Genomic DNA, 24,662 nt, shown 5'->3' on the forward strand with positions numbered 1-24,662 from the left:
CCATGACTCTAGCATATCCTTCAGGAATCGTCATGCCATGGATTGTCCCGCCTTGAATAGGGACTTCAACAATCCCGTGAGCGACTACTTTAATCTTTTTCCTCAGAGGAATAGAAGCTCGTAGGGGGTCCTCATGGTGATGTCGTCCACGGGGTAATGTTCCACAATCATTTATGGGCAATCTGCGGCTAGGTGTTCCGTGGAAGCGACGCTGCTACGATGTTGCGAGCTGGCAGGGCTACTCTCCAAATGAGCCGTTGATCTGGCTTCTGGTTGTTGCTGCTGGCTAGCTATTATAGCACCTTCAATCACTACAAGAATACCTTCTTTCTATGATGAAAATGCTCATGACGGGGCAAATGTTCATCATATAATGTATGATAATATTACGCTAAATTCTGAAGCGTCATAAATTCAGGACAGTCAGAACTATCTATGCCGATGGCCTTTATTTCGTCATGTATAGGTAGCAAGGGTCGTCATAAAATGTAGGTCTGAGACATCCAACTGATGGTGCCGAATATATGACGATGTGTGTTGTTTTTATGTGACGGCAGCGTGGCATCACTGAATGCTTTTACAAATATGACGGCCCCAAATGTGAATATACCCGCCCCAGGACTTGTACCTGTGTGCGTTGACCGGGTTCATTTGGTCGCCATCTCTCTTGGTCTATCTCCCCTGACGATGGCAACCCCTTGGCGGTGGAGCGTAGATCAGCTGCAGTGCGGCCGGCAGAGCGCGGATCTTCGGTGACCGGCGGGATCTCCAGCTCGGTGCCGGCGCTCTCCTCATCCCCAGGTGCACCATTCTCCATCTCGGTAGTGCGAACCTCATTGCCCCCGGTCCTCCTGCCTCGCCTTCATCCCTGTCGTTCCTTGTCCATTTGATGCCTGAGGCCTACTCAATCCCCGCTCTCTCTCTAGTACTCATGTCGCAGGCATCATCGTCGACCGCTTGCACTCGGCACTCAAGCACACCTAGAGTTCCCCTGCAAGATGCACCCCTTGCCATTGTTGCAGTAGCGTTGCCACCCACAGATGTTCAGCTCCCGGCGCCGATTGATGATGTGAGTGGGTTGCCGTTGATATGGTGCCCGGATTGCAAGGATGTGAGGATGTTTGCTGCCACTACCACGAATTTTGAGCATAACATTGGCAAGAGATATTTCAAGTGCCCCAGGAAGAAATTTCGAAATGTAAGTGTTTTAATCTTTATGCAGTGGCCAAATTTCATTCTTGTTAGCAGTGGCGAAGCCTGAATCACAATCAAGAATGGGTCGATTTTGCTAGCTTAAGCATAGTTTCTGTTGGCTGCACTATTGATGTTAATTTGCCTGTGGCTTTTCATCTAGATGCAGGTTCCTGGGACATGTTCCAGGTTCTGGTTCGAGGAAGAATATGTGGTGTTCCTTAGTGATAATGGATATCTTCCGTCCACTTTCTCGACCATTGGAGCAGCTTCGACAACAAACATTCCTGAGCTGGTGGATAGAATTGATAACTTAGAGCTGAATCTGAACAAGGTGAAAGAAATGGTTGGCAAGAGCAGGGATGGCTTGGGAAGTTGGATTTGTCTTCTGTGTGGCTATTTGAATGTAACATTCCTGGTGTTGGCCATCCTGTTGGTTGTAACTGTAGTGTTGAAGTAGGCCATTTTAGCTTCAATGTTATGAAGTAGGTTGGATTGGCTATGAACCTGGATGTATTTGCACATTTGCAGTCTATGAAATATGTGTCTTTGTGCTGTTTGACATCTCTTGTGCATGATTGTGATCTGTGTGATTATATGTTAGCAGTAAACATGAAATTTTTGTCAGCATATAACATAAACATGAAATTTTTATCAGCATATAACCTAACCATGAAATGCTTGGCAGCATAATATATCCATTAAAATTTTGGCACCATGTAACATAACCATGCAATTAATCCAGCAAGGCATACAACAAAATATCATTTAAATAGAACCATTCCATACAAGGTCTTAGGTTCAAATTTCAGATACAAATTCAACAAGCATACAACAGAATTTCAGATACAAATTCAGATACAAAGGTTCACAAATTTCAGATACAAGGTCTTGGTTCACTAAAACCTCCAGCAAGTTCTTAATTCAGATACAAATTTTAGTAGCATGGTTCACAAATAGATCCAGAAATGTGATGCAAAGGTTAGTTATCGTCACTGTCATCTTCTGATATAGTCGGTTCGTCATCACTATGGCACTCAAGGAAGGTCTCATCTTCATCTACACTCACAGCTTCACCACGTTCAGGTGTTTGTTGATTTAGACGAATGCTCTGAACAAGGTGTGCACTAACAGGGCTTCCTGGTTGATCATCCATGTGCAACAAATCCATATCAGGAACAATGTCTCCCAGAGTAAAATCTTCCGGCGAAGTATTATCCTCTTGGTATGCCTCCTGACATCTCATCTGTATTTGTTCGTGGATTTGTTGATTTGTGGCAGCCTCTTCAACATCATATATATGTCGGTGGCCAAAGTCTTGTACAACTCGCCAACCATCACCAAGCTTTGTATCTTCCAAGAAAAATATTTGTGATGCATCTGTGGCTAGAATGAATGGATCATTCTTATACCATCGACCTTCAATGTTAATGCTTTTGAAGTAACCATCATCTTTCATCTAGTATGTCCTTCCCTCAAGATTGTACCATTCACACCGTAGTAAGATAACAGATCTAGGTCGTCTACTGTTTGCAATGCAATTCAACTCAATAATTTATGTCACTGTCCCATAGAAATCAATAGTATCACCATTGTGCTCACCTAAAGCCTTGATGGTGCAGTTCTGTGTTTTCCTTTGTGCCTCACGATCCATTGTGTGGTACCATACCCCATTAATTATACACGCTGAGTATGATTGCACGCGCCTATCAGGTTGACATGCGAGTGAGTACAGGTCTTCATCAATTGTTGTGCCTTCATTTTTTAGACGGGTAAGCTGCAGGAAACAATAATGAATAGGTTGTAAAAGATGCACTTACATGTTTCTCAAACCATGCTGGAAATTGTGTTGACATCATTTTATCAATATTGTTGACCTGTTGTTGTTCCAACTCTGCCCTATACATGCTGCAAAGGAAGAAGGTGGTTAGTTTATTGTGAGATTAATAGTAAATAAGGTTGGCAGAAATGAAACGACAAAATTTACTTATTCTTTGTATTCATCGACCTCTTCGCAATTATTTAGAACAAACCAAACCATGGAGTCATAGTCATTATCTTGGTAATGAAGTTTATAAGCACCCAGTAGGTTAATACCATGTGAAAAAATGGAGGAATCAGCAGTGAAGGATGAACACGAGTAGGCTTCGACTGAGGGACCTGATGAGTCTGGGCGGGCATATGCGGTCCACGTGGTGGACGGAATAGCAAGGGTACATAGAGGATGAGATGGTGATGAAGATGGTGTCGGCCAAGTCATCTAGAAGGTGTTGTGGCACTTGGCGGGGAGTCGGACACACGTCGACATCGGAGGTAGTAGGTTTATCTGTTTGGGCCCAAAACTTTTTTTAGTACAGTAAAACGCAGACGCTCACAACACGCATGCACACTCACCTCTATGAACACACATACGCAAACCGTACCCCTATGAGCACCTCCAAAGGACTGGGCCGGCAGATCTGGAGATTTCCGAAGTCACCATTGGCGCCTCGTTGTCGACGAGAACGTCGATTACCACTTAACGCATAACGCCGCTTACCACTTAACGCATAATGCCGGAAAATCCTGGAATAAATCCAGGAAAATGCGAGCACCTGTGCCAAGTCGAGGACTTGAACCCGGGTGGGTAGGTTCCACAAGGGACCTAACAAACTGATCTATGATCAGTTCGCATTTGGGCCCAAATCTTGCAGCGGCAGGTTTGCCGATTTGTACCTCAAAACTGAGGGCGCGTCCAGTGCGGCCAGATGGCGATTTCGGAGGGCACGTGGCATCATCGAGAAGTTCGCATCGATGCGAAGCTAAGTCCTAAAGGCGGCGTGTCCATCCGATGGTCCAGTAAAAATTTGTACATTTTTACCACCCCTAAGGGGTATTTGGATTGTGCACTTCATGTAAGAGCGCTAGGATCTTTTGGCCAGTCATCTATCACTACTAGAAAACGGGCCTTGGGCACCGGCTGAGAAAGGCCAAAGGCACCGGTTTCCCAACCGGTGCCCCGCAACCGCGACCATTGGCCTCTACTTAAGACACCGGGTTTTTCAACCGGTGCCTTAGGCTTCCATTGGTACCGGTTGGAAATACCAGCCGGTACCAAAGAGGCTTCCACGCTGACATAAGGAGGCAGCCCCTTTGGTACCGGTTGGTATTTCCAACCGGTACCAATGACCTTTTCCCTTTTTTTTTCCCAAATCCAGTTTTTTTTGTTATATTTATTATTGTTTATTCTTTTATAATTGCTAAACGCACTCAAGCTCTACAGTACTCTACATTCATTGGTTGTTCGTGTTCGTTTTCAGAGAATATTTGAAACTAACTAAAAGTGAAATGCGATCATATAATTAAGCTAATTAGATGAACTAATATATTTACAAATTAAAAACATCAAGGCATAATGTTTAAAAATATTTACAAATGTACAAGTCATGTTAGCCGTCCAACTACTAGTCCCCTCAGGATGTCGATGAAAGTCCTCTATAGATGTGACCGTCGTGGTAGAACTCGCCTCTAGGATCCGAAGATCTCGTTCAAAATGAATCCGGCGAGCTGCTCGCACACGGCGTTGATCCTATCAGTAGAGTAACATTCATCCCCCATTTGAGACATCTATCATTTAGGAAAAAAGCATTAACATTATGTGCGTTAGTACAATTATGAAAATATACTAGTGAACGGTTTGGACGTACTCTCGTTTCTTCATCAGTAGCCTTCCCGCATGGAGTCATAATGTGCAAGTAGTCACATACATAGTACCCGCACCAATCAGTTCCTTGTTGTTATCTCGCACACTTAAGGAGAAACAAATAAATTACTCAATTTAGAACAATTTGGGATTATATACTTAACTAGACAAATCTTTATGAATGAACATACTGGATAATCCATGTTAACGTTCAGTTCGGGCCTCCATTGACCACGTCCTTTGTTATTTTTCACAATTTTTTTCTAAACCCTGCGCTCAAAGTTAAGTTTGATATTCAGGAATTGTTATTAATAGAAAAAAGATTTGATTGTGCAAACTGAACTTACCTGTTCAAGGGGTCTATGATATGTTGGATTGCGGACTTTGGATTTCTCATTGAGTCAAAGACTATAAGATTGCCGGTCTCTACGGAAAGTATGAGTAAAATCCAATGATAACTGCAGATATAGATAGGATATATACATAAATGTATTAGACAACTTAGTATTTATTTAGTAATATAACAGAGGTTTGAGTCGATCAAGGCTTACCCAAAGTTGTATGGTATGAATATATAGGATTTGTAACTTTGCCTAGTCAACGAATCATACATGTTTTCACACGTTTCCTTGTAACTTTCAGTTGATCAATTTCTGGTTGACTAGCAAAGGAGACATGAAGCCGATCTGATGGTGCCATCCATGTTTTCGGCTTCTTTGGATCTCCTGTCTAAACGATGCAATAGAAATTTTATAATGCACACATATAATTATGTTCTTGTTAACAAAAAGTATTAATGTAGAGGTAAGTGATACTTACAAAACCCAAATAGTGATGATAGAGGCGTCGAGGGCTTGTCGATGGTAAATGTGATATAAATTTTGGAAGTACACCTAGAAGTCGTCCTCCCCGCGGAACAAATCATGGTCACGATACTTGACTCTAAACATTTTCCCTTCGTCATTTGCCATTCGCAGGTACCATCTATGCAAATTGAACATCTGCGTGCCTAGACTTTTTTCTTCTTCCTCAGTGACAAACAGTTTTCCATGCTGGAATGGAGTAATAGTGCGAGCGACAGGGATTTTTGCCTCCACATGCCCCGTTGCCTCCTCTAGCGTTAATCCAGTTTCAGAAAGAAATATTGCGGCCTGTAGGTCTGCCTGGAGTTGTACGTCCGTCGGGTGTAGGAGTGGCAACTCTGGCACCCGGAGGGGCTCGAGTTCTTTTTGTTGTGTGCCAAGCTGAGGAATGGTCTTGCCACATTTTTTCTTCAAATTTCTCACCTTGTGTGCCTTTGTCAGAGTACGATCATAGTCCGAGGGTAAGCTTTTCGGTTTTGGTGGGTTGTCTAGGTTTGCGAGAAGCTTTTTCCCTAGTTCTAGAGGTACCTTTTCCCTCGGCGGGGGGACTTTAGGCTTCAATTGTTCTTTTATATATCGAGTAGTCTCCTCTTCCAACTACTCAGCGGTTTTCTCGTAGGTTAATTGTCTTTCGACCATTTTCTGCTTCTTCTTTGAGGGTCCAGCCGCTAGGGAGGGATGCTGTCTTTTTCTTTCCCTTTTCTAGTGTAGGAGGAGTTGGAGTACTCGTGGCCCTTTGCGCCGGCGGAGACGGTGGTGAAGGAGGTGGTAGTGGGGACGGCGGTGAGGTAGGCCGCGGAGACGGGCGATCGGTCTGCACGGGAGCCGTTGTGCTTGCAGTAAGTTTGATGTCGGCCTTGCGCCATAGAACGACCCCGTGCAGTGCGTCTCCCAATGTCTTCTCTCCATCCCCTCCAACGAAGTCGATCTCAAGATCCTCATTGTTTCCAACTATCTGCTCGACTATGACGGAGGTGTAGCCAGGTGGTATCGGCCTTCCATGAATTGTAGTAGAAGGATTCAAGGGGCAGGGCTGACCCGTATGCGACATGAATGGATATATTTCTTGCTCGGCACATGAAGCTCGCACGGTGTCGGCATGGTGACATCATCCACTGGATACCTCTGGTCATCTACCGCCGTTGGCTCAATCTGGGGTTGCTGTTCCGCTTGTACGTCGGGCACCGCTGTGTATGCACAGCTGCTGCGTCGCTGAGAGGCCGGGCTTATCACAACATCCGGGTGCGACCCAGCAGTGCCCCTTTGGCTCAGAGCTAGCTACACCGCCTCATTGACCCTGGCGTCCATCTGAGATTCCAAGGACGCAACCTTCTTGTTCATCTTTTCTTCTATGGCACGAAGTTTCTCTTCCTGCTCGGCTTTGCTCTTTCGATGAGTCTTGTAAGAGGGATCTCCGGCCCAAGCAACTTTCCATGGGACCATTCACCTTGGCTTGTTCGGATTTTTTTTGGGCTTCCTCTGATAGTTTGTATTGTTTGAACTCCTCCCAGTATGGTTTAACCTGAGGAAGATCGTCCCAGTTCGGCTCCTTATCCTTCTTGATGTAATTGGTGTACAACTTCTTCTTGAAAGTTGCAAAGGCAAGAGCCATCTTTCTCAAGGCACATTTCTTCACAAGTTCTTGGTCAACTCCATCAGAAAGAGTGAACATATCCTTGAGTTCTGCCCATAGCATTTTCCTTCTGATGTGCAGACACTGGCGTGTTGCTGTTCTTCAGGTTTGGTCTCTTTCCATAGTCTTGTGGTGATCGGAATTCTTGCCCGAACAATAACCCCACATTGGTTGACAAATTTTGTGCTAGCATCCTCTGGAGCACTTGGACAGCCCTCTGCGTCCACTTCTCTGACGACCTGTCTTCCCTCCATTTTCTTGGTTGGCCGGCGTCTCCCTTTTGACTGGCTCAACAAAGTCGATGCGGATGTCGACTAAATTACAGAAAAGATATGTTAATCGCAAAACTAATCTACCGAAGTCACCATGCATATAGTTTTTAGATTCGTACTGGAACATGCTACTGTTGATTGGGCGGCGGCGCAAAGTCATCATCTTCTTCATCGGCATCTCCAGACATATTCAGGAACGAATCAGCTGTCCGAGCATCTTCTTCAGCGAATTGACTTGGGTGGTGTTGGCCCTCGTATCTTCGTTTATTGCGTCCAACATGTATTGCCCGGCGGCCTGCTCATCACCGAAGGGGTCCATCCTTAACTGAAACCGTAAAAATGTGTTAGAGTATTTGTCCATCCTTAAATGAAGCAGGAGAATTCAATTCTTTGAACGAATATGCATGTTTGAGAGAGAGAGAGAGTGTGTGTGTATGTTAGAGGGACAGAGAAAGAGAGAGAGAGTTAGTGAGTGTGTGTGTGTGTGTGTGTTAGTGTGTGTGTGTGTGTGTGTTAGAGTGTATTAGACAGTGTGTGTGTGTGTGTGTGTCGTGGAACGGGGTCGAGGAACCGGGTCGAGGAACGGGGTTGAGAGTTGAGGGTCAAAGAACCGGGTCGAGGAACGGGGTTGAGGGTCGAGGTCTAGAGTTGAGGGTCGAGGGATGGCGAATGCGTGAGTTAGAGAGCGAATACAAAATTACTCGTCGTCATTACTCGTTGTTACTCGTCGTCGTTACTCGTCGTCATTACTCGTCGTCGTTACACGAGTTACATGATAAATACATGAGTTACAGAAATACATGATAAATACATAAATACAAGCATTATTCACTCTCTATTTAAATACATGATTAAATAAAGTCTCTCTAATAACTAAATTATACACTATATATAAAGGATATAAAGTGGCTAGGAAAGTCCTTATAGGCGTACAGTATTAAAATGCAGTATGAAAATGTATTTAAAGTGATAGGTGTTGTTCATGTTATACTTGTCTTCCTCAAACTGCTCCTGCTGCTCAAACTGCTCAGAAGATGGCTGCTCTGGGTACTGGTACTGGGGCTCCTCAGATGGATCAACGTCTACTCACGAACACATGGCCAAAACAATACACAACATAAGCATACATGCAAACAATGGCATATACTAAGAAACAGTACAACAATACATAAAAACAGCAAATAAAACTAAACTAGAACTATTCTACGCGTTACAACGATCGCGTGGACATAAAGAACGCAAAAAACGGAGCTACAACGCGAAAACTAGGCCTAAAATAAGGTCCAGGGGCTTAACTGTAAGAAAAACAGAGTTTCTGGGGGTTCTCTGCAAAAACCAGGGACTAAAACATAAAAACCGAAAAGATCCAGGGGCTAATGCATGAAAAGGTCAGGGGTGGACGGCTGGTTCTAAAAGGGAAAAACGCAGGGGCCTAAATGTGAAAAACAGGGCTTAACTGGAAATATTTTTGATGGCGCATGGACTGCGGGTTGATTCTAAAGAAATGGAGTGGCTCTTTAGAAAAAAGGGTGGCGTTGACCGGTATCTGGTATGTTTGACTCGGGCTCGGGTTGACTCGGGCTGTCCGATCTGGATCGTGCGGCCAGGGAGGGACTCGGTGCGCGGGCGGCGGCGTAGGGTCACCGGAGCTGAGTCTCCGCAACGGCGCGGGGCTGGAAGCTCGCCAGCGTTGGCCGATCTAGCGATCCAGAGCTTAGTTCGGCCTGAGGTTTGGCTCAGAAGCACGAGAACGACACGCGTGGTCCACCTGAGGCGACATTTGGGCACGAGATGGCTCGGAGCGGGGTGTTCGGCGGTGAGGGCGGCTCGGCGTGGCGGCGCATCGCCGGCGCAAGGTGTTCGAGGGGTTCCAGTGTGGGAACCGGGGTGCAGGGGGGTCGTGGGGGAATAGGGGAACGCGTGGGTGCTCACCGGGCCCTGGAAACGGGAGGAGCGTCAATGCAGAGGGGTCGACGGCGAGGATCGGCGACGAGTTGCGGGCGGCGCTCGGGGACGGGCCGCTGTAGAGGTCGGAGCAGAGAGCAGCGGGCTCGGGGAAGTTCCAGGCGTCGAGGCTGAGCGCAGAGAGGAAGAAGCGGCGGCACGACTATGCGACGGTGCGTGGAGGAGATGGAGGGCGGCGGCGGTCGACCGGAGGAAGATGATGAGCAGTAGAGATTTGGGATGAAGAAGGCGACGACTTTATACTCGTGGCCAAGGGTATCGGGTAAAAAATCTAACCGGTGCCTTAGGCAGGCCTTAGGTACCGGGTCTCCACACAACTGGTTCCTAAGGGCCCAACGGGCGGGAAATGAAAAGACCCTATGGTACTGGGTGGATATCCAAAACCGGTACCTTAGGCCATTTAAATTTCACTTTTCACAAATCTTTGACCCAGTTTGAACGTAATTCTTTAGTATCTCAATGGTAATGCTCGGTTATTTGGGCTCCGCGGCCACGGTTCAACTCCCGCGCGACGCCCACTTTTTTTTACCCAAATAGAACCCTAAGGTACCGGTTGGATTTTCCAACCGGTACCAAAGGTTCTCTTTTCTTTTCCCTTTTCTTTTTCTCTTGTAAATCTATTAATCGCCTCATAATTCATAATAAATCTGATATTTGCATAATAAATCTGATAATTGCCTAGAAAATTAGATAATTATCTAATAGTTTAAATAATTGTCTAATAGTTAAAATAATAAATCATTTAAATGTACAATAGTTTTAATTACTACATAATAAATCATTTAGGTGCATAACTAATTATTTTAATTGCATAATAAATCAAATAATTGCATAATAAGTTATTTAAATGCAAAATAATTCTAAATACTACATGATAAATCATTTAGGTGCATAACAAATCATTTTAATTGCATAGTAAATCAAATAATTGCATAATATATCATTTAATTATCCAATAAATCAATTCATTGCATAAGAAATCTAATAATGTTCACAGAAAATATTACAAGACATAATCATTCAACTAAGGGAATATTAACGATGGTTCGCTTTACAATCGTCCCTTCATTATGATCATGACGTGCGTACGGAGCCTCCTCTTCGGCTAAAAGAATACTTGTGTCAACCTCCACTGCGAACGGAGTCATATCTTCAACCTTATTGTATTCTTCTTCATCTGTGACATCGTCGACTCCCACAATTTTTCTTTTTCCTGCTAGAACAATATGGCGCTTTGCCTCATCTCCGGCAGCTACAAAACTTGATTTATTCCTAGACTTGTCCTTTCTCGTTTTGCTAGACATGTCCTGCACATAGAAAACTTGAGTGACATCTTTAGCTAGGACGAATGGTTCGTCTCGATAGCCAAGCTCTTTGAGGTCTACCGTTGTCATTCCGTACTCGTCGATATCGACACCTTTTCTTGTGAGTTTAACCCATTGACAACGAAATAGAGGTATCTTCAACGGCCCATAGTCGAGTTCCCAGATCTCTTCAATGTAACCAAAATATGAGTTCGTTTGGCCACTAGAGTCGGTGGCATCTATACGGACACCACTATTTTGATTGGTGCTCTTGTTATCTTGGGCTCTTGTATAAAATGTGTAACCATTAATTTCATATCCTTTGTACATCAGGATTGAATTTGCCGGACCCCCTGGCCAGCCAAGCTAGCTGCTCATGAATTTGATCGTTGGCCATGACTTCCTTCTGCAACCAGGTGGCGAATGTATTGTTATGATGTTTTGTAATCCATGTCTCAGACTTCAAAGGGTATATACTTCGCACAATTTGCATGTGCTCCTCCATGTATGGAGCCACCAAGGCTGATTGTTGCAGAACTGTAAGATGTGCTTTGCTCAATGTGGCATGATCTGTGGCATTTACTGATTTTCTTCCAAGTGTGCCCTTTCCAATCAGCCGCCCCTCATGACGTGATACTGGAATCCCAATTGGGCAGAGTTCTTCCACATAGTCAACACAAAATTCAATGACCTCCTCTGTGATGTAAACCTTCGCAATGCTTCTTTCTGGACGAGCCCGATTACGAACGTATTTCTTTAGTACTGCAAAGTATCGTTCAAAAGGGAACATATTATGAAGGAAAACAGGACCGAGAATACCAATCTCTTTGACTAGGTGAACTAGAAGATGCGTCATAATATTGAAGAATGATGGAGGAAATATCATTTCAAGACTGACTAAACTTTGGACAACATCCTCTTGTAGCCTGCTTAAACTCGATGGATCGATTGCCTTTTGAGAAATTGTGTTGAGAAATGCGCATAGCTTTATGATTGTTGCTCGAACATTAGCTGGTAGAATACATCTAAGTGCAACTGGAATCAATTGCGTCATCAACACGTGACAGTCATGGGACTTTACGTGTACGAATTTCTACTCTTTCAAGTTCAGTAGTCTCTTTATATTCGAAGAGTAGCCTGATGGGACCTTGATACTATTCAAACAGTCGAACATACTTTGCTTCTCTTTCTTACTAAGAGTGTAGCACGCATGACCTAGATAATGACGTCCTTTATCCCTTTTTTCTGGATGTAGGGTGGCCCGTTGTTTCATACGTTGAAGATCTTGCCGCGCTTCCAATGTATCCTTTGGCTTATCGTAGACACCAAGGAAGCCTAGAAGGTTCACACAAAGATTTTTTGTTAGGTGCATCACATCAATTGCGTGGCGGACGTCTAAGACTTCCCAATAAGGTAACTCCCAAAAAATACTCTTCTTCTTCCACATAGGTGCATGTCCGTCATCACTCTGCATTGATCTGCTATTGGGTCCTTTTCCGAATACTACTTTTATATCTTTGACCATTTGAAACACCATTTTCCCACAATGGTGCCTAGGCTTGGTACGATGATCTGACTTTCCATCGTAGTGAGCATGCCTCCTCCTTAATGGGTGCTTGATCGGAAGAAATCGACGATGACCCATATACACGATCTTCCTACAGTGCTTGAGGTACATGCTGTCGGTTTCTTCTAAACAATGGGTGCATGCCGTATAACCCTTATTGGATTGTCCGGAGAGGTTACTTAGTGCTGGCCAATCGTTGGTGGTTACGAAAAGTAATTCACGCAGGTTAAAATAATCCTCTGCGTGCGCATCCCACATACGAACACCCTCATCTTTCCACAACAATAGAAGATCCTCAATTAGTGGTTTCAGATACACATCTATATCGTTACCGGATTGCTTCGGGTCGGGGATAAGCACCGGCATCATAATGAATTTCCACTTCATACACAACCAGAGAGGAAGGTTGTATATACAGAGTGTCACAGGCCAGGTACTATGGCCACTACTATGCTCACCGAAAGGATTCATGCCATCCGTACTTAAGCCGAACCTTATATTCCTCGCTTCATTTGCAAATGTTGGGAATGTTCTGTCCACTTTTCTCCACTGCGACCCATCAGCGGGGTGTCTCAACATATTGTCTTGCTTACGTTCTTCTTTGTGCCATCGCATCAATTTAGCATTCGTTTTATTCATGAACAAACGTTTCAGACGTGGTATTAGAGGAAAATACCACATCACCTTGGCAGGCACCCTCTTCTTGACACGCATCCCCTCAATGTCACCTGGATCATCTCGAGGGATCTTATACCAGCATGCGTTGCATACAGGGCATGAATCCAAATTTTCATACTCACCTCGATATAGGATGCAGTCATTAGGACAAGCATGTATCTTCTGTGCCTCTAATCCTAAAGGACAAACAACTTTTTTGCCTCATATGTTGTCTCCGGCAAGGTGTTACCCTCAGGGAGTAAGTTTTTTATAAGTTTCAGCAACTCCTCGAATCCCTTGTCAGATAAACCATTTGATGCCTTCCATTGCAATAATTACAATGTGGTACACAACTTCTTTTGGTTTTGTTTGCAATCAGGGTACAACAATGTTCTGTAGTCCTCCAACATACGCTTCAGATCTCTCGATTCCTTTTCTGTTTCGCAACCTTCCTCAGCTTCGCACAGCATCTGACCAAGATCATCTTCTACAACGTATCCTTCAGTATCTTCTTCAGGCTCACCCATTGCAGTGTCGTTGAAAAAGGAATTATAATTGGCTGCAAAGTCAGGAATCCTGTCCTCTTCTTCTACATTATTATCCAGCACAATTCCTCTTTCGCCATGCTTGGTCCAAACATAGTAGTTCGGCATGAAACCACTATTGAACAAGTGACTATGGATGGTTCTTGATGATGAGTAATCCTTCTCATTCTTACAGAATTTGCATGGACAACGAACGAAACCGCCATACTTGTGTTTCTCGGCCGCTTCTATGAATTCATGCACGCCATCAATGAACTCCTTTGAACACCAATCGGCCATGTACATCCATTGCCGACTCATCTAGGTCCACAATACATTTATATACATCATTGTAGTGTACAAATAGTTCATTCATACTACAATAAATTTGAATTCAAATATATAATTGATAATACATATAACTATAATAAATAAATACTATTCACTTATCAAATAAATTATATGATTACTGCTTCTAAACCAATTGCTAAGTTATGGAGAAAAATAACTAACCTTTTTTGAAAAAAAAACAAAAATTCGTCTCCCCTCACTCATCTGCCATGAACAGTAAGTTCACGGCAGCTTGGAGGGGGGAGGGGTTGGGGTATTTATAGGCGTGGCTCAAAGGCACCGGTTGGTGTTCAACAACCGGTGCCAAACAAAAGGCATAGGCACCGGTTGATGTTACCAACCCGGTGCCTTTGTTGTGGGCACGTGGCGGCACCGGGCCATGGCAAAATCCGGTGCCATTGTCCACCCTTTAGGCACCGGTTGGTTCCACCAACCGGTACCTATTCCTCCTTGTGCTTTTGGTATCGGTTGGTGGCACTAACCGGTTCCTATATTGAAGTTTTGGTACCGGGTGATGCTTTAACCCGGTACCAAACACATTACCTTTGATCACCGCTGGCCAAAGGTACCAGCTGCTTTTGCAGCCGGTACTGATGCGTGGCATTAGTACCGGTTGCAACAGCAGCTGGTACCTTTGGCCAGGACCTTTGGCCTGTTTTCTAGTAGTGTATATATATATATATATATATATGTGTGTATATATATATGTATATGTATATATATGTATATATATATGTATATATATGGAGGGATTGTTGGAGACACCTCTGGGTATACCTCTTTGCAAGCTCTTTTGGAGGTCCTCTCATTTGTGTGAGAGCTGTGGTTAGAGAGAGAGAGTGGATCTTTGAGTTGATTTTTTACCATCTTAGCTTTGTGTGTGCTTAAAAGTGGTCTGTAACTGGATCTCGTGGACTAATCGAAAGATCAAATTCTTATTCAATCTTTTGCTCTGGAACATTTTTCTTTTTCTATGATATTTGGGTGAATTTTTGTGTAATTTTTGATTCATGAGCTATATTTGATCTTTTCACAAACTTCTTTTTGGATCTATCAATCCATCCTCGAGGCTATGCATATATAGGTCAAGTTTCATCTCGATTCGTTGTGTCTTTGAGTGATTACTTTGAGTTCGAATTCTCGGCGTTGTTCTGGGCTCTCCTCGTTCTTCCTTTTTTTGGGAACTTTCGGTGTGGTGCGGCGCGGCTTGTGACTGCATGCGGTGCGATCTTGAGGCACGACCGTGCGGCGGCGCGGAGTCTCTTGCGCGCAGCCAGCGCTACAGCGGCGGCAGGGGGGAGGGGGGTCTATTCCCCGCATATGCGAGGGCGAGGGGCGAGCGACGCATCGCAGAAGCACGCTCGCCCCCCTCCTTCGCCTCCTTCGACTCCGACGGCCTCCATCGCCGCCCTCCACCACCACCACAAACCACTCCCGCGCGCCGCGCGGTCTGTGCACCGCCGGCTCCGCCGCCTTATCCTCGCCCCCGCCGCCGACCACCGGCCACCGGAGGTCCGGCCCCGCCCGGGAGCGCTGACTCGCCCCTCGCCGACCAACCTGTCTCCACCGTCTGGCCGCCGCCGCCCTAGCCCCCCTTCTCTAGATCCGGTAGCCATTGGTACCCGGCAACTCAAAACCTAAAGTTCGTCGCCGCCCGAAACCACCCCGGCGCGGCGGCCGCTCCTTCCACCAACCGCCTCTTCTCGGCGGCGTCGAGAGGGTTCTTCTTCCTCCCCGCTCTGTGCGACGCAACACGCCGGCCCCGCATATGCGGCGAATAGATTTCCCGGCGGCCACGGTAGCACTCAGAGTGCTCGAGCTGCTGCGCCAGCACTTGGAGCGCGTGGAAGGCAGGCGGCCCAGAGGACCGAGCGAGCGGTCCAGTGAGGCGGCAGCCGGCCCAGGAGGGGCACGTCCAGCCCAGCGGGGCGAGCGGCCTAGGCGGTGGTGAGCACATCTTGCGGCCCAGACGGAGAGCTGGAGCGCGGGCCAGGCGGGGTGAGCGCCAACTAGCGGGCGAGTGGCCCAAGCTGGCTCGTGCAGGACGACGGCCGATGGCGCGTGAGCAGGGAGAAATTAATCTACCCATCTGGGCACAGTTAGCTGTCACTTAAGGTGACAATGAGGAAACCATCGCCTAAAGAAAGCCCTGCGCGCCTTTGGTGGTTTCAGCTGTTGTTTCGGCCCATTAACAAAGTTGAACTACGCGGTTTGATTTTTTTCGTGTGTTAGCGCGTATGTTGACAGCTAAATAGAAAAGAGAACCTACCAAAACTACATCCAAATTAAATATAGATTGCATTATTATCTTTCTTGTGATAAGATCTTCAAAATAAGACCACACTTGCCTATGTTTGCTCAATATTTTTAAAAACATTTTATTAACACTAAATAATAAATTTTAAAATAATCTGAACAAATATTTTGACACCACGAACAAATAATTTTCTTACGAACAAAAAGTTAGACGTCACGAACAAATAATAATGTACAACGAACAAAAATAGTAAACAGTGCAAACATTTGATTGTATAGGATAACTACTGGAAAATAAATATTCCGAACAAATGAATCAACATCGCCGAACAATTTAATCTAAAAAAAATAATAATTGAACATTACGAACAAATTAGTTATACGCAGATACGGAGAAAAATATATCTATATTTAAAAAATATCCTTATAAGCATATATATACACATATTAAATAAGTTAATGTATAAGAAATAAATTACAAAAGAAATCTACATGACACGTCTATGCTCTACAACTTACATCAATTCATAGTTAACAGGTTAGTTAAACAAAAATGTGAAAGAAAAATAATAAGAAATGAAAAAAGTTAACTTATAAAAATCTTCGAGAGGGCCGTGCTGCGCTTCACCTCTGTGCGCTGTGCCGCACACGTGCTCCTGCGTGCTTGGCCTGGCTAAGCTGGTGTTGCGCGCCCCCACGTGGGCCGCCGCTGCATGCCGGCCCGCCTGGCCGTTAACGCGCCTGTATCCTTCAGGCGACGGATTTTGAATTTGTAGCCCGCGCGATATACAGTTGTGGTGTACCCATCTTCCATTTTTTGAGATTTGTGCGAGACGTGATGAACGGATCAGATTAAAACCTGATGGAAGAGTTTGGTTGAGTGCAATGATTGCATCGGATGAAGCGGACATGTTGAATTAGTGTATTGAAATTGTTGAACTAAGTATAGCTAGATGTTTAATATACTATTTTAAAATGTTGACCATATTACTTTAATACTTTAAACAAACTGGTCATAAAATCTTTAGCAAAATAACACATTACGAACAATTCAAAGAAAAAAAGCACAATATAATTTGGAGCAGCTAGGTGCTAACTACTTCTAGGTCCGTGGAAAAGCTGCTTCTCCTTTCCACTTAGGCCCTGTTTAGTTCTCAAAAAGTTTCATACAGTACCGGTCACATCGAATCTTTGGATACGTGCATGGAGTATTAAATGTCGTTGAAAAAATAACTAATTACACATAACTGTTTCATACGAGATGAATTTTTTAAGTATAATTGGTCCATAATTAAATATTAATTATCAAGTAACAATAAAATATATTATAGTACCAAAATTCAAACTTTTCGCGAAATAAATGCAGTCATAGGTAAAAAAAATAGCAGACCCGACGCGGAGTACAGGAGCAGGGGCCGTTAGCCGGCGTCGCTTATGCATCTTCGGGGATATAGATAGGTGCCCCACGTGAGCAGGTAACCAGGTGAACCCATTGATTCTCGATTCAAAACAATAGCTGATCTTTTATTTATTTATTTGAATAGTGGTTATTTGTTGCATGCCTTTTTGCTTGAAATCAATTGTTTATTTGATAGCTGGTTAGGCTTGCAAGTTTGGTCGGACGTTGAGCAGAGCCATCGCAGAAGGCCCTGGGAGAGCTGGGCCCTCAATTTTTCATGGGCGGTTGGCCCATAGCTTCCTCCATAATTAGAGTAAAATTATTCCGTTAGATTAAATTGTTCTGTTGAAAAAAGTTTTATTGAAACAAAAATTAAATTTATTCAGTTGGAGCAAATCTAACTCTTAAAACCCAGAAAAAAAATTTCACTACAACAAATTGTTCCATTGGAACAAAATAAAAAAATGTTTCATTGAAACTTCCAAGAGAAAAAAAATAAAAAAAATTGATCCTTAAATCCACTAGTGGGCCGGCGAAATCCACCCAAAAGCGGCCTAGGAGCGAGTGGGCTGCCCGCGCAGGCACTATGCCATAGGTCGAGTATTTGGGATTTGGTCAAGTCCCTCTACACATATTTTATACCTTGCTCTCATATATGTTTAGACTAGTTAATTAGTACTTTCTATTGCTATTTCTTGCTAGTCTTTGCTGCTTAATTAAGAGAGTTCTTTTGTAGTGATTAGTTCTAATCTTTCTGGCGAGATTTTCGATTGGCGTTCGGGAACGTATTAAGTGCAAACCAACCTCTCCGTGCAAACTATGGAAACTCCATTCTAGATCATCGGATCAACATCCAAGAAACATAGAGGATTAGATAATTTTACAATCTGAACCCGCCATTGAATTAAGTAATCACACTTTTGTAAATTCCTCCACCCACCTCTCTGCGCCCCTCCTTTTGGATGTTGATTTGATGGCCTAAGTTGAAGTTTCTATAGTTTATACGAAGAGGTTGGTTTGCATATAATATGTTTCCTTCTAATTAGAAGGTCTTACTTCTGCTCTATCTCGAGTTTTGGTAATCTTTGTGGAACCAAACAAGTCCTTTTGGAAAAACTTTTTTTTTTAAGAGAGTACAACAAGTACGCCACGACTCACACACCACACACACCACAACGCACACAAACACGTGTGCGTCCTCACACACACATCAGAGAGAGAGAGAGATTGGGAGGCACAAAGCCTCTGGTGCGAGGGAAACGTGCGGTACCAGTGAACGGGCAAGCGTGTGTGTGCCCTGAACTACCCAGGACTAATGTCGGAGCACCCGTGGGAGCCGAAGTTCGAACACGGGCAGGCGCGGGCGCACACCTGGCACCTTTGCCAACAGCGCTACGCGCGGCTCTCGGAAAAGCTTTTTGGGCGCAATTGTTGCTTCCGCTTTATGTTTTTTTATTTGAAATTACACAGTACAACTCAGATACTCATAACACACATACAGTCATACTCCTATGAACACACGTACGCAAATCCTACCATATGAGCATCTTCGAAGACTGAGCCGGAAAAATCCTCGAGATTGACGAAGTCACCACAAGCGCCTCGCTATCGGCGGGAACATCGCCTACAACTTAATACACAACGCCGTTAAATCCCAGAATATTCGCTCCCGTGAGGAGTCAAACCTAGAACCTCAGATGCTACCGAGGCTCTTGTAACCACTAGACTACAGACTCTTTCGCTGCTTCCGCTTTATGTTGCGCCTTGCTCAAGCAGATTGCTATTAGTTTGCTTCTGCTTTGTGTCGAGCTTTTTCTAACCGTTCCTAGGGAGAGTTCGTCACGAGTTGGCTTGTGTCAACTTGGCGGTTGTAAGAGAGACGTGTCTAATTGAATTCGAAAAATAGACCTTATTCTCAACGAGAAGAATTTTTTAAAGAGCTTCCATTCACTCCTCTCTGTAGTCACCCGTCCCGGTCCTTCACAAAAGCACGAAGGAAAAGCTGAAGAGACGTTCGTGCAGCCGGGCCTGACCATGGAGGGCCAAATGGCCAACGGCTGAAGCGACAAAGATTCCATGCGCGGTGCAGGAGGGAACCAGTCTCCCATTCGGGAACTGGAGTTGACACTGGACGTGACAATCGAGCTGGTGGCTCCGGGGCACCTCCCGTGCCGACCCCGCATGTCTTGTTTGATCCGGCTGGCGCTATCGTCTCAACTACATCGGTTTAGCCTGGGCAAGAAGAGGGACAAGCAGGTGAGTCTCTTATGGACCCGGTCCCTATAGCGCCTCCCGTGCTGTCTTTGGTGCCACTCGTCGCCGTCGCCGAGCTGCTGCCGTGTCATATCCCAGCCCAGAGCTTAATAGAATTAATATATAGGATATTAATATCAACAAGTTGCATCATCTTTTTCAGAAGTCGATCTCCAAGAGGTTAAACGTGCTGGGCCTGGAACAATTTTAGAATGGGTGACCGACTACGAAATTCTTCCTGGGTGCACACGAGTGAGGGTAAAGTGCACAGAAAAGACTTGTGTTAGTCTACGAGGGCAGTCTATATTCTAGATTAGCTGCCAGAAGTAAGCGGACCTGGTCTAAGAGAGGCGGGATATTGACACGATGCCGCCACCACTTCTCATCCCGCCCATCGTTGCACTCGAGCCGCCACCGCCGCTTTTCATCCTGCCTGTCACTACAGCCCCAGGCGACGCGGCATGGCCGGCGCCTCGCAGATCCACCTGTCACTGCAGTCGTGACACCGCCACCGCCTTCTCGTGCCGCACGTGCCCAAGCCGCGGGAGCCCTGCCGTACCTCGCAGCCGGACCTCTACTCGTAGCGCCCTCCCGCTGCTCCCCGGCCGCCGCCATAGCACAGGGTCCTAGATCCCACAGGGTAGGAGCGGTAGAGAGGGGAAGAGAGGTGGGGCAGCGGGATCTTTGAGGAGTCGATGGGCGATGGGGAGGGGGTGGCTAAGAGAATAAGGGCGGCGGCAGGGGAGGTGAAGATTGGAGGGGCGGCAAGATTCGGGAGGAGCAGGAGGGGTGGCAGGATCTGGGAGAAGCGGACGAGCGGTGGGGAGGGGAAGGAGTGGAGGGGATGCGGGGAGAAATGGCGGCAGGGGAGGGGAGGAGTGCCAAATGGGTGGGGGGGGGGATGAAATGGATGTGAGAGGTGACTATGTGAGAAACATATATTATGGTGTGGCTCACATCACCGATGGGTTGTTACACGGACCGGCGGTGATAGACATCTATCACCGTTGGGTACGACTTGGTGGTGATGCCCGTCACGCCTATCACCGCTGTGGTGATGCCCGTCGTACCCACCATACCTATTACGATCCGACGGTGATAATAGCTAACACTATCGGTTTCAAATGGAACCAACGGTGATAGCACACATCACCACCAGTTCGGTTTGAATCAGCAGCGATGAGGCGTTTGGGATAGGTTATTTTGGAGTAGTGAGTTTAGCGATTTCAAAAATTGTGAGGGGTAAGTGGACTGTAATATCCTTGAGGGGGTTATCCGGACTTTGCTGATTTTCTCTCTGTTTTTATTTACATGTCATATTAGATTTGTCCTAAGTTAAACTTGGCAAACTTTGACCAAGTCTAAAGAAAAATTTAATAACAACTATACTATCCAACCTATGCACTATGAACATATACTTTATAGTGGATCCAATGAAACAAATTCGGTACTCAAAATGTTATTTTTTGTCTATATGTTTGGTCAAAGTTTGCCAAGTGTGACTTAGGACAAACCTAATATGATATGTAAATAAAAACAGAGAGAGTAGTTCGGGGTAATAATTTGGACTTTTCCTTTTTATATGGCATTGTTGAGACGGGTCGGTTTTGGTCTATAAATGCTTTCTAGAACCACAGCCTTTTCTAAAAATGTTGCTGTGTATATGCATATGCTGACGATAAAAATTGGCGCAATTCAGTCAAAACTATAAGTTCTTGTTTTCGGTGAGTACGAGTCGAGGGCCCAAGTTAATTACAGTTTTAAAGTAATTCAACTTGTACTCGTCGGGGGAGAGACATCCCTACTCTATAACTCAACTTGTCACGCCCAATTGAGGTTTTATCCAATCGATCAAACACAAGTATATTATTTTATTCTCTAATCCTAAATGTCTTCCAAACCCTAATTGCTATTCTTCCTATGTCTCTACACCATCAAAGGGAATTCTAATTGGATTATCGATGTTAGGTAACCCAAAATGCACCATTCCTGATGGGTGATGGGTCTCCCTCCAAGGAAGGTTTACACGACGAGATGTGAAAATTGAAAGTTCTGGCTTTTCAAAATCGAAAATTCCGGTTTTTAATGAGCCGTCTTGAGGTGCGCCATCAGCGATGTGTTGCACTCCGATCCGGTGCTCAATGTTTGGCGTGGTTTTCCATCAATAACATCCATGATAGATTTCTCTATAATGCAAAATCAGTCTGCACGGAGCCGAAATTCAAGCCGTTATACCAAGAGGTCTTTTGATTAGCTGGACATAGTGTTTTTGGAGTTACCCAGTTGGTGATGCTCAGGCTAGAGTATTGGTGCTAGTGGCGTGCACCTCCAAGACTAATTAAATAATCTCCAACAGATTTTAGTTGATGTTATGAAAAAAATATAGTAGCCAGCATGCTTTCATTCCGCTTTATATATATGCAACAAACACGCGTGCAAGTCATTAACTGATGAACGATTCATTTACATTTTATTGAGAACACGGAGTAGAACAAATAGAACCCTTGAGACAACCATACAGTAGTTTCCTTTCGGTCGTAGCCAGCCAGCCAATACGGCGACTTTTTAAGAGCGCTGACTTCTTGTCTGCGAATACGTGAGCCTAGCTGGCGCAGCAGCGGGGGATCACATCGGCTGATGGGCGCAGTTGCTCATCTCTTCCACCAACCTATCCATAGCAGGGCCAGGCAGGCGGATCGGCACCACGATGCCGTCCTCCCCGTTGGCGTTCTTGGAGGCTAAGAGGAAGCTGAACAGCAAGGGAAAGGACGGGAAGGGGACAGCTTCCGCCGGCCCCGCATACACCGGCTTGCCCCATCCGAAGTCGAGGTCGTGAAACCTGGCCTTGGTTTCGTCAGCCAGATAATACATGCCTGCGGTGATGGGCGGACTTTGCCCCCTGCGCAGCGCGATGACGTCGGCCGTTGACCGCATGTACTCCATGTCCACCTGATTTTTTGCCTTCCTCACCAGCTCAACGGCGTAGCTCAAGGGGTTTGTGCAGAGCTCCCCGGCCGTCGATATGGCGGCCGGGATCGCAATCGCATTCCCGTAGTAGCCGACGGGGATGCCGACCTCGGCGGTGTTGCGGCCACGGGCGTTGACAACCACCATCAGCTGCATCACCTCGTCGGGGTCCGGGGCCAAGGCCACCGTGCGGAACTTCCACATCCAGCCCGCGATGGTGTCGAACTTTGTGGCGCGCTTCTGAAGGTCCGGCGGGAGCTGGGCTCGAATAGCAGCGATCTCTCGGGGACCAAAGAAGAAGGAACGGACCCGGAGCGCCGCGTTATCTATTAACGGAAGCATGGTACTACTGGCCTTGGTGTCAGCGTCGTCACTACTCCTGCCCGACACTTCGTCCGACTTGTCGTGCACCAGCGCCGTCTGTTGCTGGTTGCGCCCCTCCAGCAGGTCCCGTTTCCACACCGGCAACACGGACGGAGACTGCGCTCCCCGCGCAAGCTCTGCCACCGCACCCAAGAACTGCGTCAGGCCCAGTGCGTCAGCCATGGTGTGGTTCAGTCAGACCGCAAGGATGAATCCTCCACAGGCGAGTCGCGTCACCTGCACACCAGGCATATAATATAATGGCCAGATTTCCATTAAAGTTTGATATGCTCTCGCTACTACTACTCGCCACGCCAGAATTATGAATCCAACAAATTCTATTCGTTTTGCTTGCCTAGCTACTATAATTAAAGATAGTCTAGGTTCAATAGTGTTGAAGGAAAGACGAGCGTTCAGAGGTTACCTGGAAAAGCAGGAGGGGAGTGTTGAGGATGGCAGAGGAGCCGGGGACGTCAAAGATGAGCTCCTCGAGGCACGGGAAGGGTGGCAGTAGGGGATCACCAAAGTGCTCAAGGCCAACATCAGCGTCGGCCTCGACGAACATAACCCCCTCACCGGTGCAGTCGACGGCGAGCTTCCATCCATGGTGCTCCCGGAGCCGTCCAGCGAACGGGTAGTAGGGCACAAGGGCTTTGGTGAGAGCCTCCCGTATAACCTGCACCGGGTCCTTGCCGCCCATGGACTCGTTCCTCCGGTAGAACTGGATGACGGGGACTTGGAACCTCAAAAAGTCGGGCTGATCAATATCTGAGAGGTGCTTCAGCTCATGAGGCGTAGGGGCCGCCGGCGCCACCAGCACCGCCGGTCGCCTGCGCACCGTGAACTTGGGCGCCGCCGAGGAGCATGCCATATATCTGTGGTTGCAAATGCACGTACGTGACATTGATTATCCATGAGTGTCTGTGTTTGATTACTTCTATGTTGTTATGGATGTGTTTGGCCTGGCTAGGAAACTAAGCTTGGTCAGCTCAAGTCTGCTGGGTTACCCGATGCTATAACGTCATATTTGGTTGCATAACTTAGCATGGCCTGGACTACGAGTTTGTGTTTCGTTGGCTGGCTACACTGACACGATAACTGAATGTAATCTCCTGCTTACTAATAGCTTTTCCTGCAGCTCAAGCTCGCTAGTCTTTAATAAAGCTCGCACGATCTGTATGTAATCCTCTTAAATCAACATAGAGAAATAATCGCTGCATCTCAAATCGACTGGGTCTCACTTGCCACCAATAGACCAAAATTGGAAAGAAAAAAAAAGAATGCAGATAGATTAATTGATGCGACAACAGAATCCCCCACCCTCAGTTGCGCTCTTGAGGAGCATCGATCCATATCAGAAATGACATGTACTCGACCAATTAAAAAATCGATGAAAATCTCAGTACATGATGAGT

The 24,662-nt window shown here is 45.7% G+C and overlaps 1 protein-coding gene and 1 pseudogene across 1 annotated transcript; one reads left to right on the forward strand and one right to left on the reverse strand.

Moving 5' to 3' along the window:
* The first annotated feature begins 931 nt into the window (after positions 1 to 931).
* LOC120645446 lies at positions 932 to 1,651 on the forward strand. Its single transcript, XM_039922229.1, has 2 exons — positions 932 to 1,198; positions 1,361 to 1,651. The coding sequence occupies exons 1-2, from the start codon at positions 932 to 934 to the stop codon at positions 1,649 to 1,651; spliced, it is 558 nt and encodes a 185-aa protein (XP_039778163.1).
* A 20,663-nt stretch (positions 1,652 to 22,314) lies between these two features.
* Positions 22,315 to 24,118, reverse strand: LOC120646163 (annotated as a pseudogene).
* Positions 24,119 to 24,662: the final 544 nt, after the last annotated feature.

The sequence above is a fragment of the Panicum virgatum genome, chromosome 8K, assembly GCF_016808335.1.
Source record: "Panicum virgatum strain AP13 chromosome 8K, P.virgatum_v5, whole genome shotgun sequence".
NCBI lineage: Eukaryota > Viridiplantae > Streptophyta > Magnoliopsida > Poales > Poaceae > Panicum > Panicum virgatum.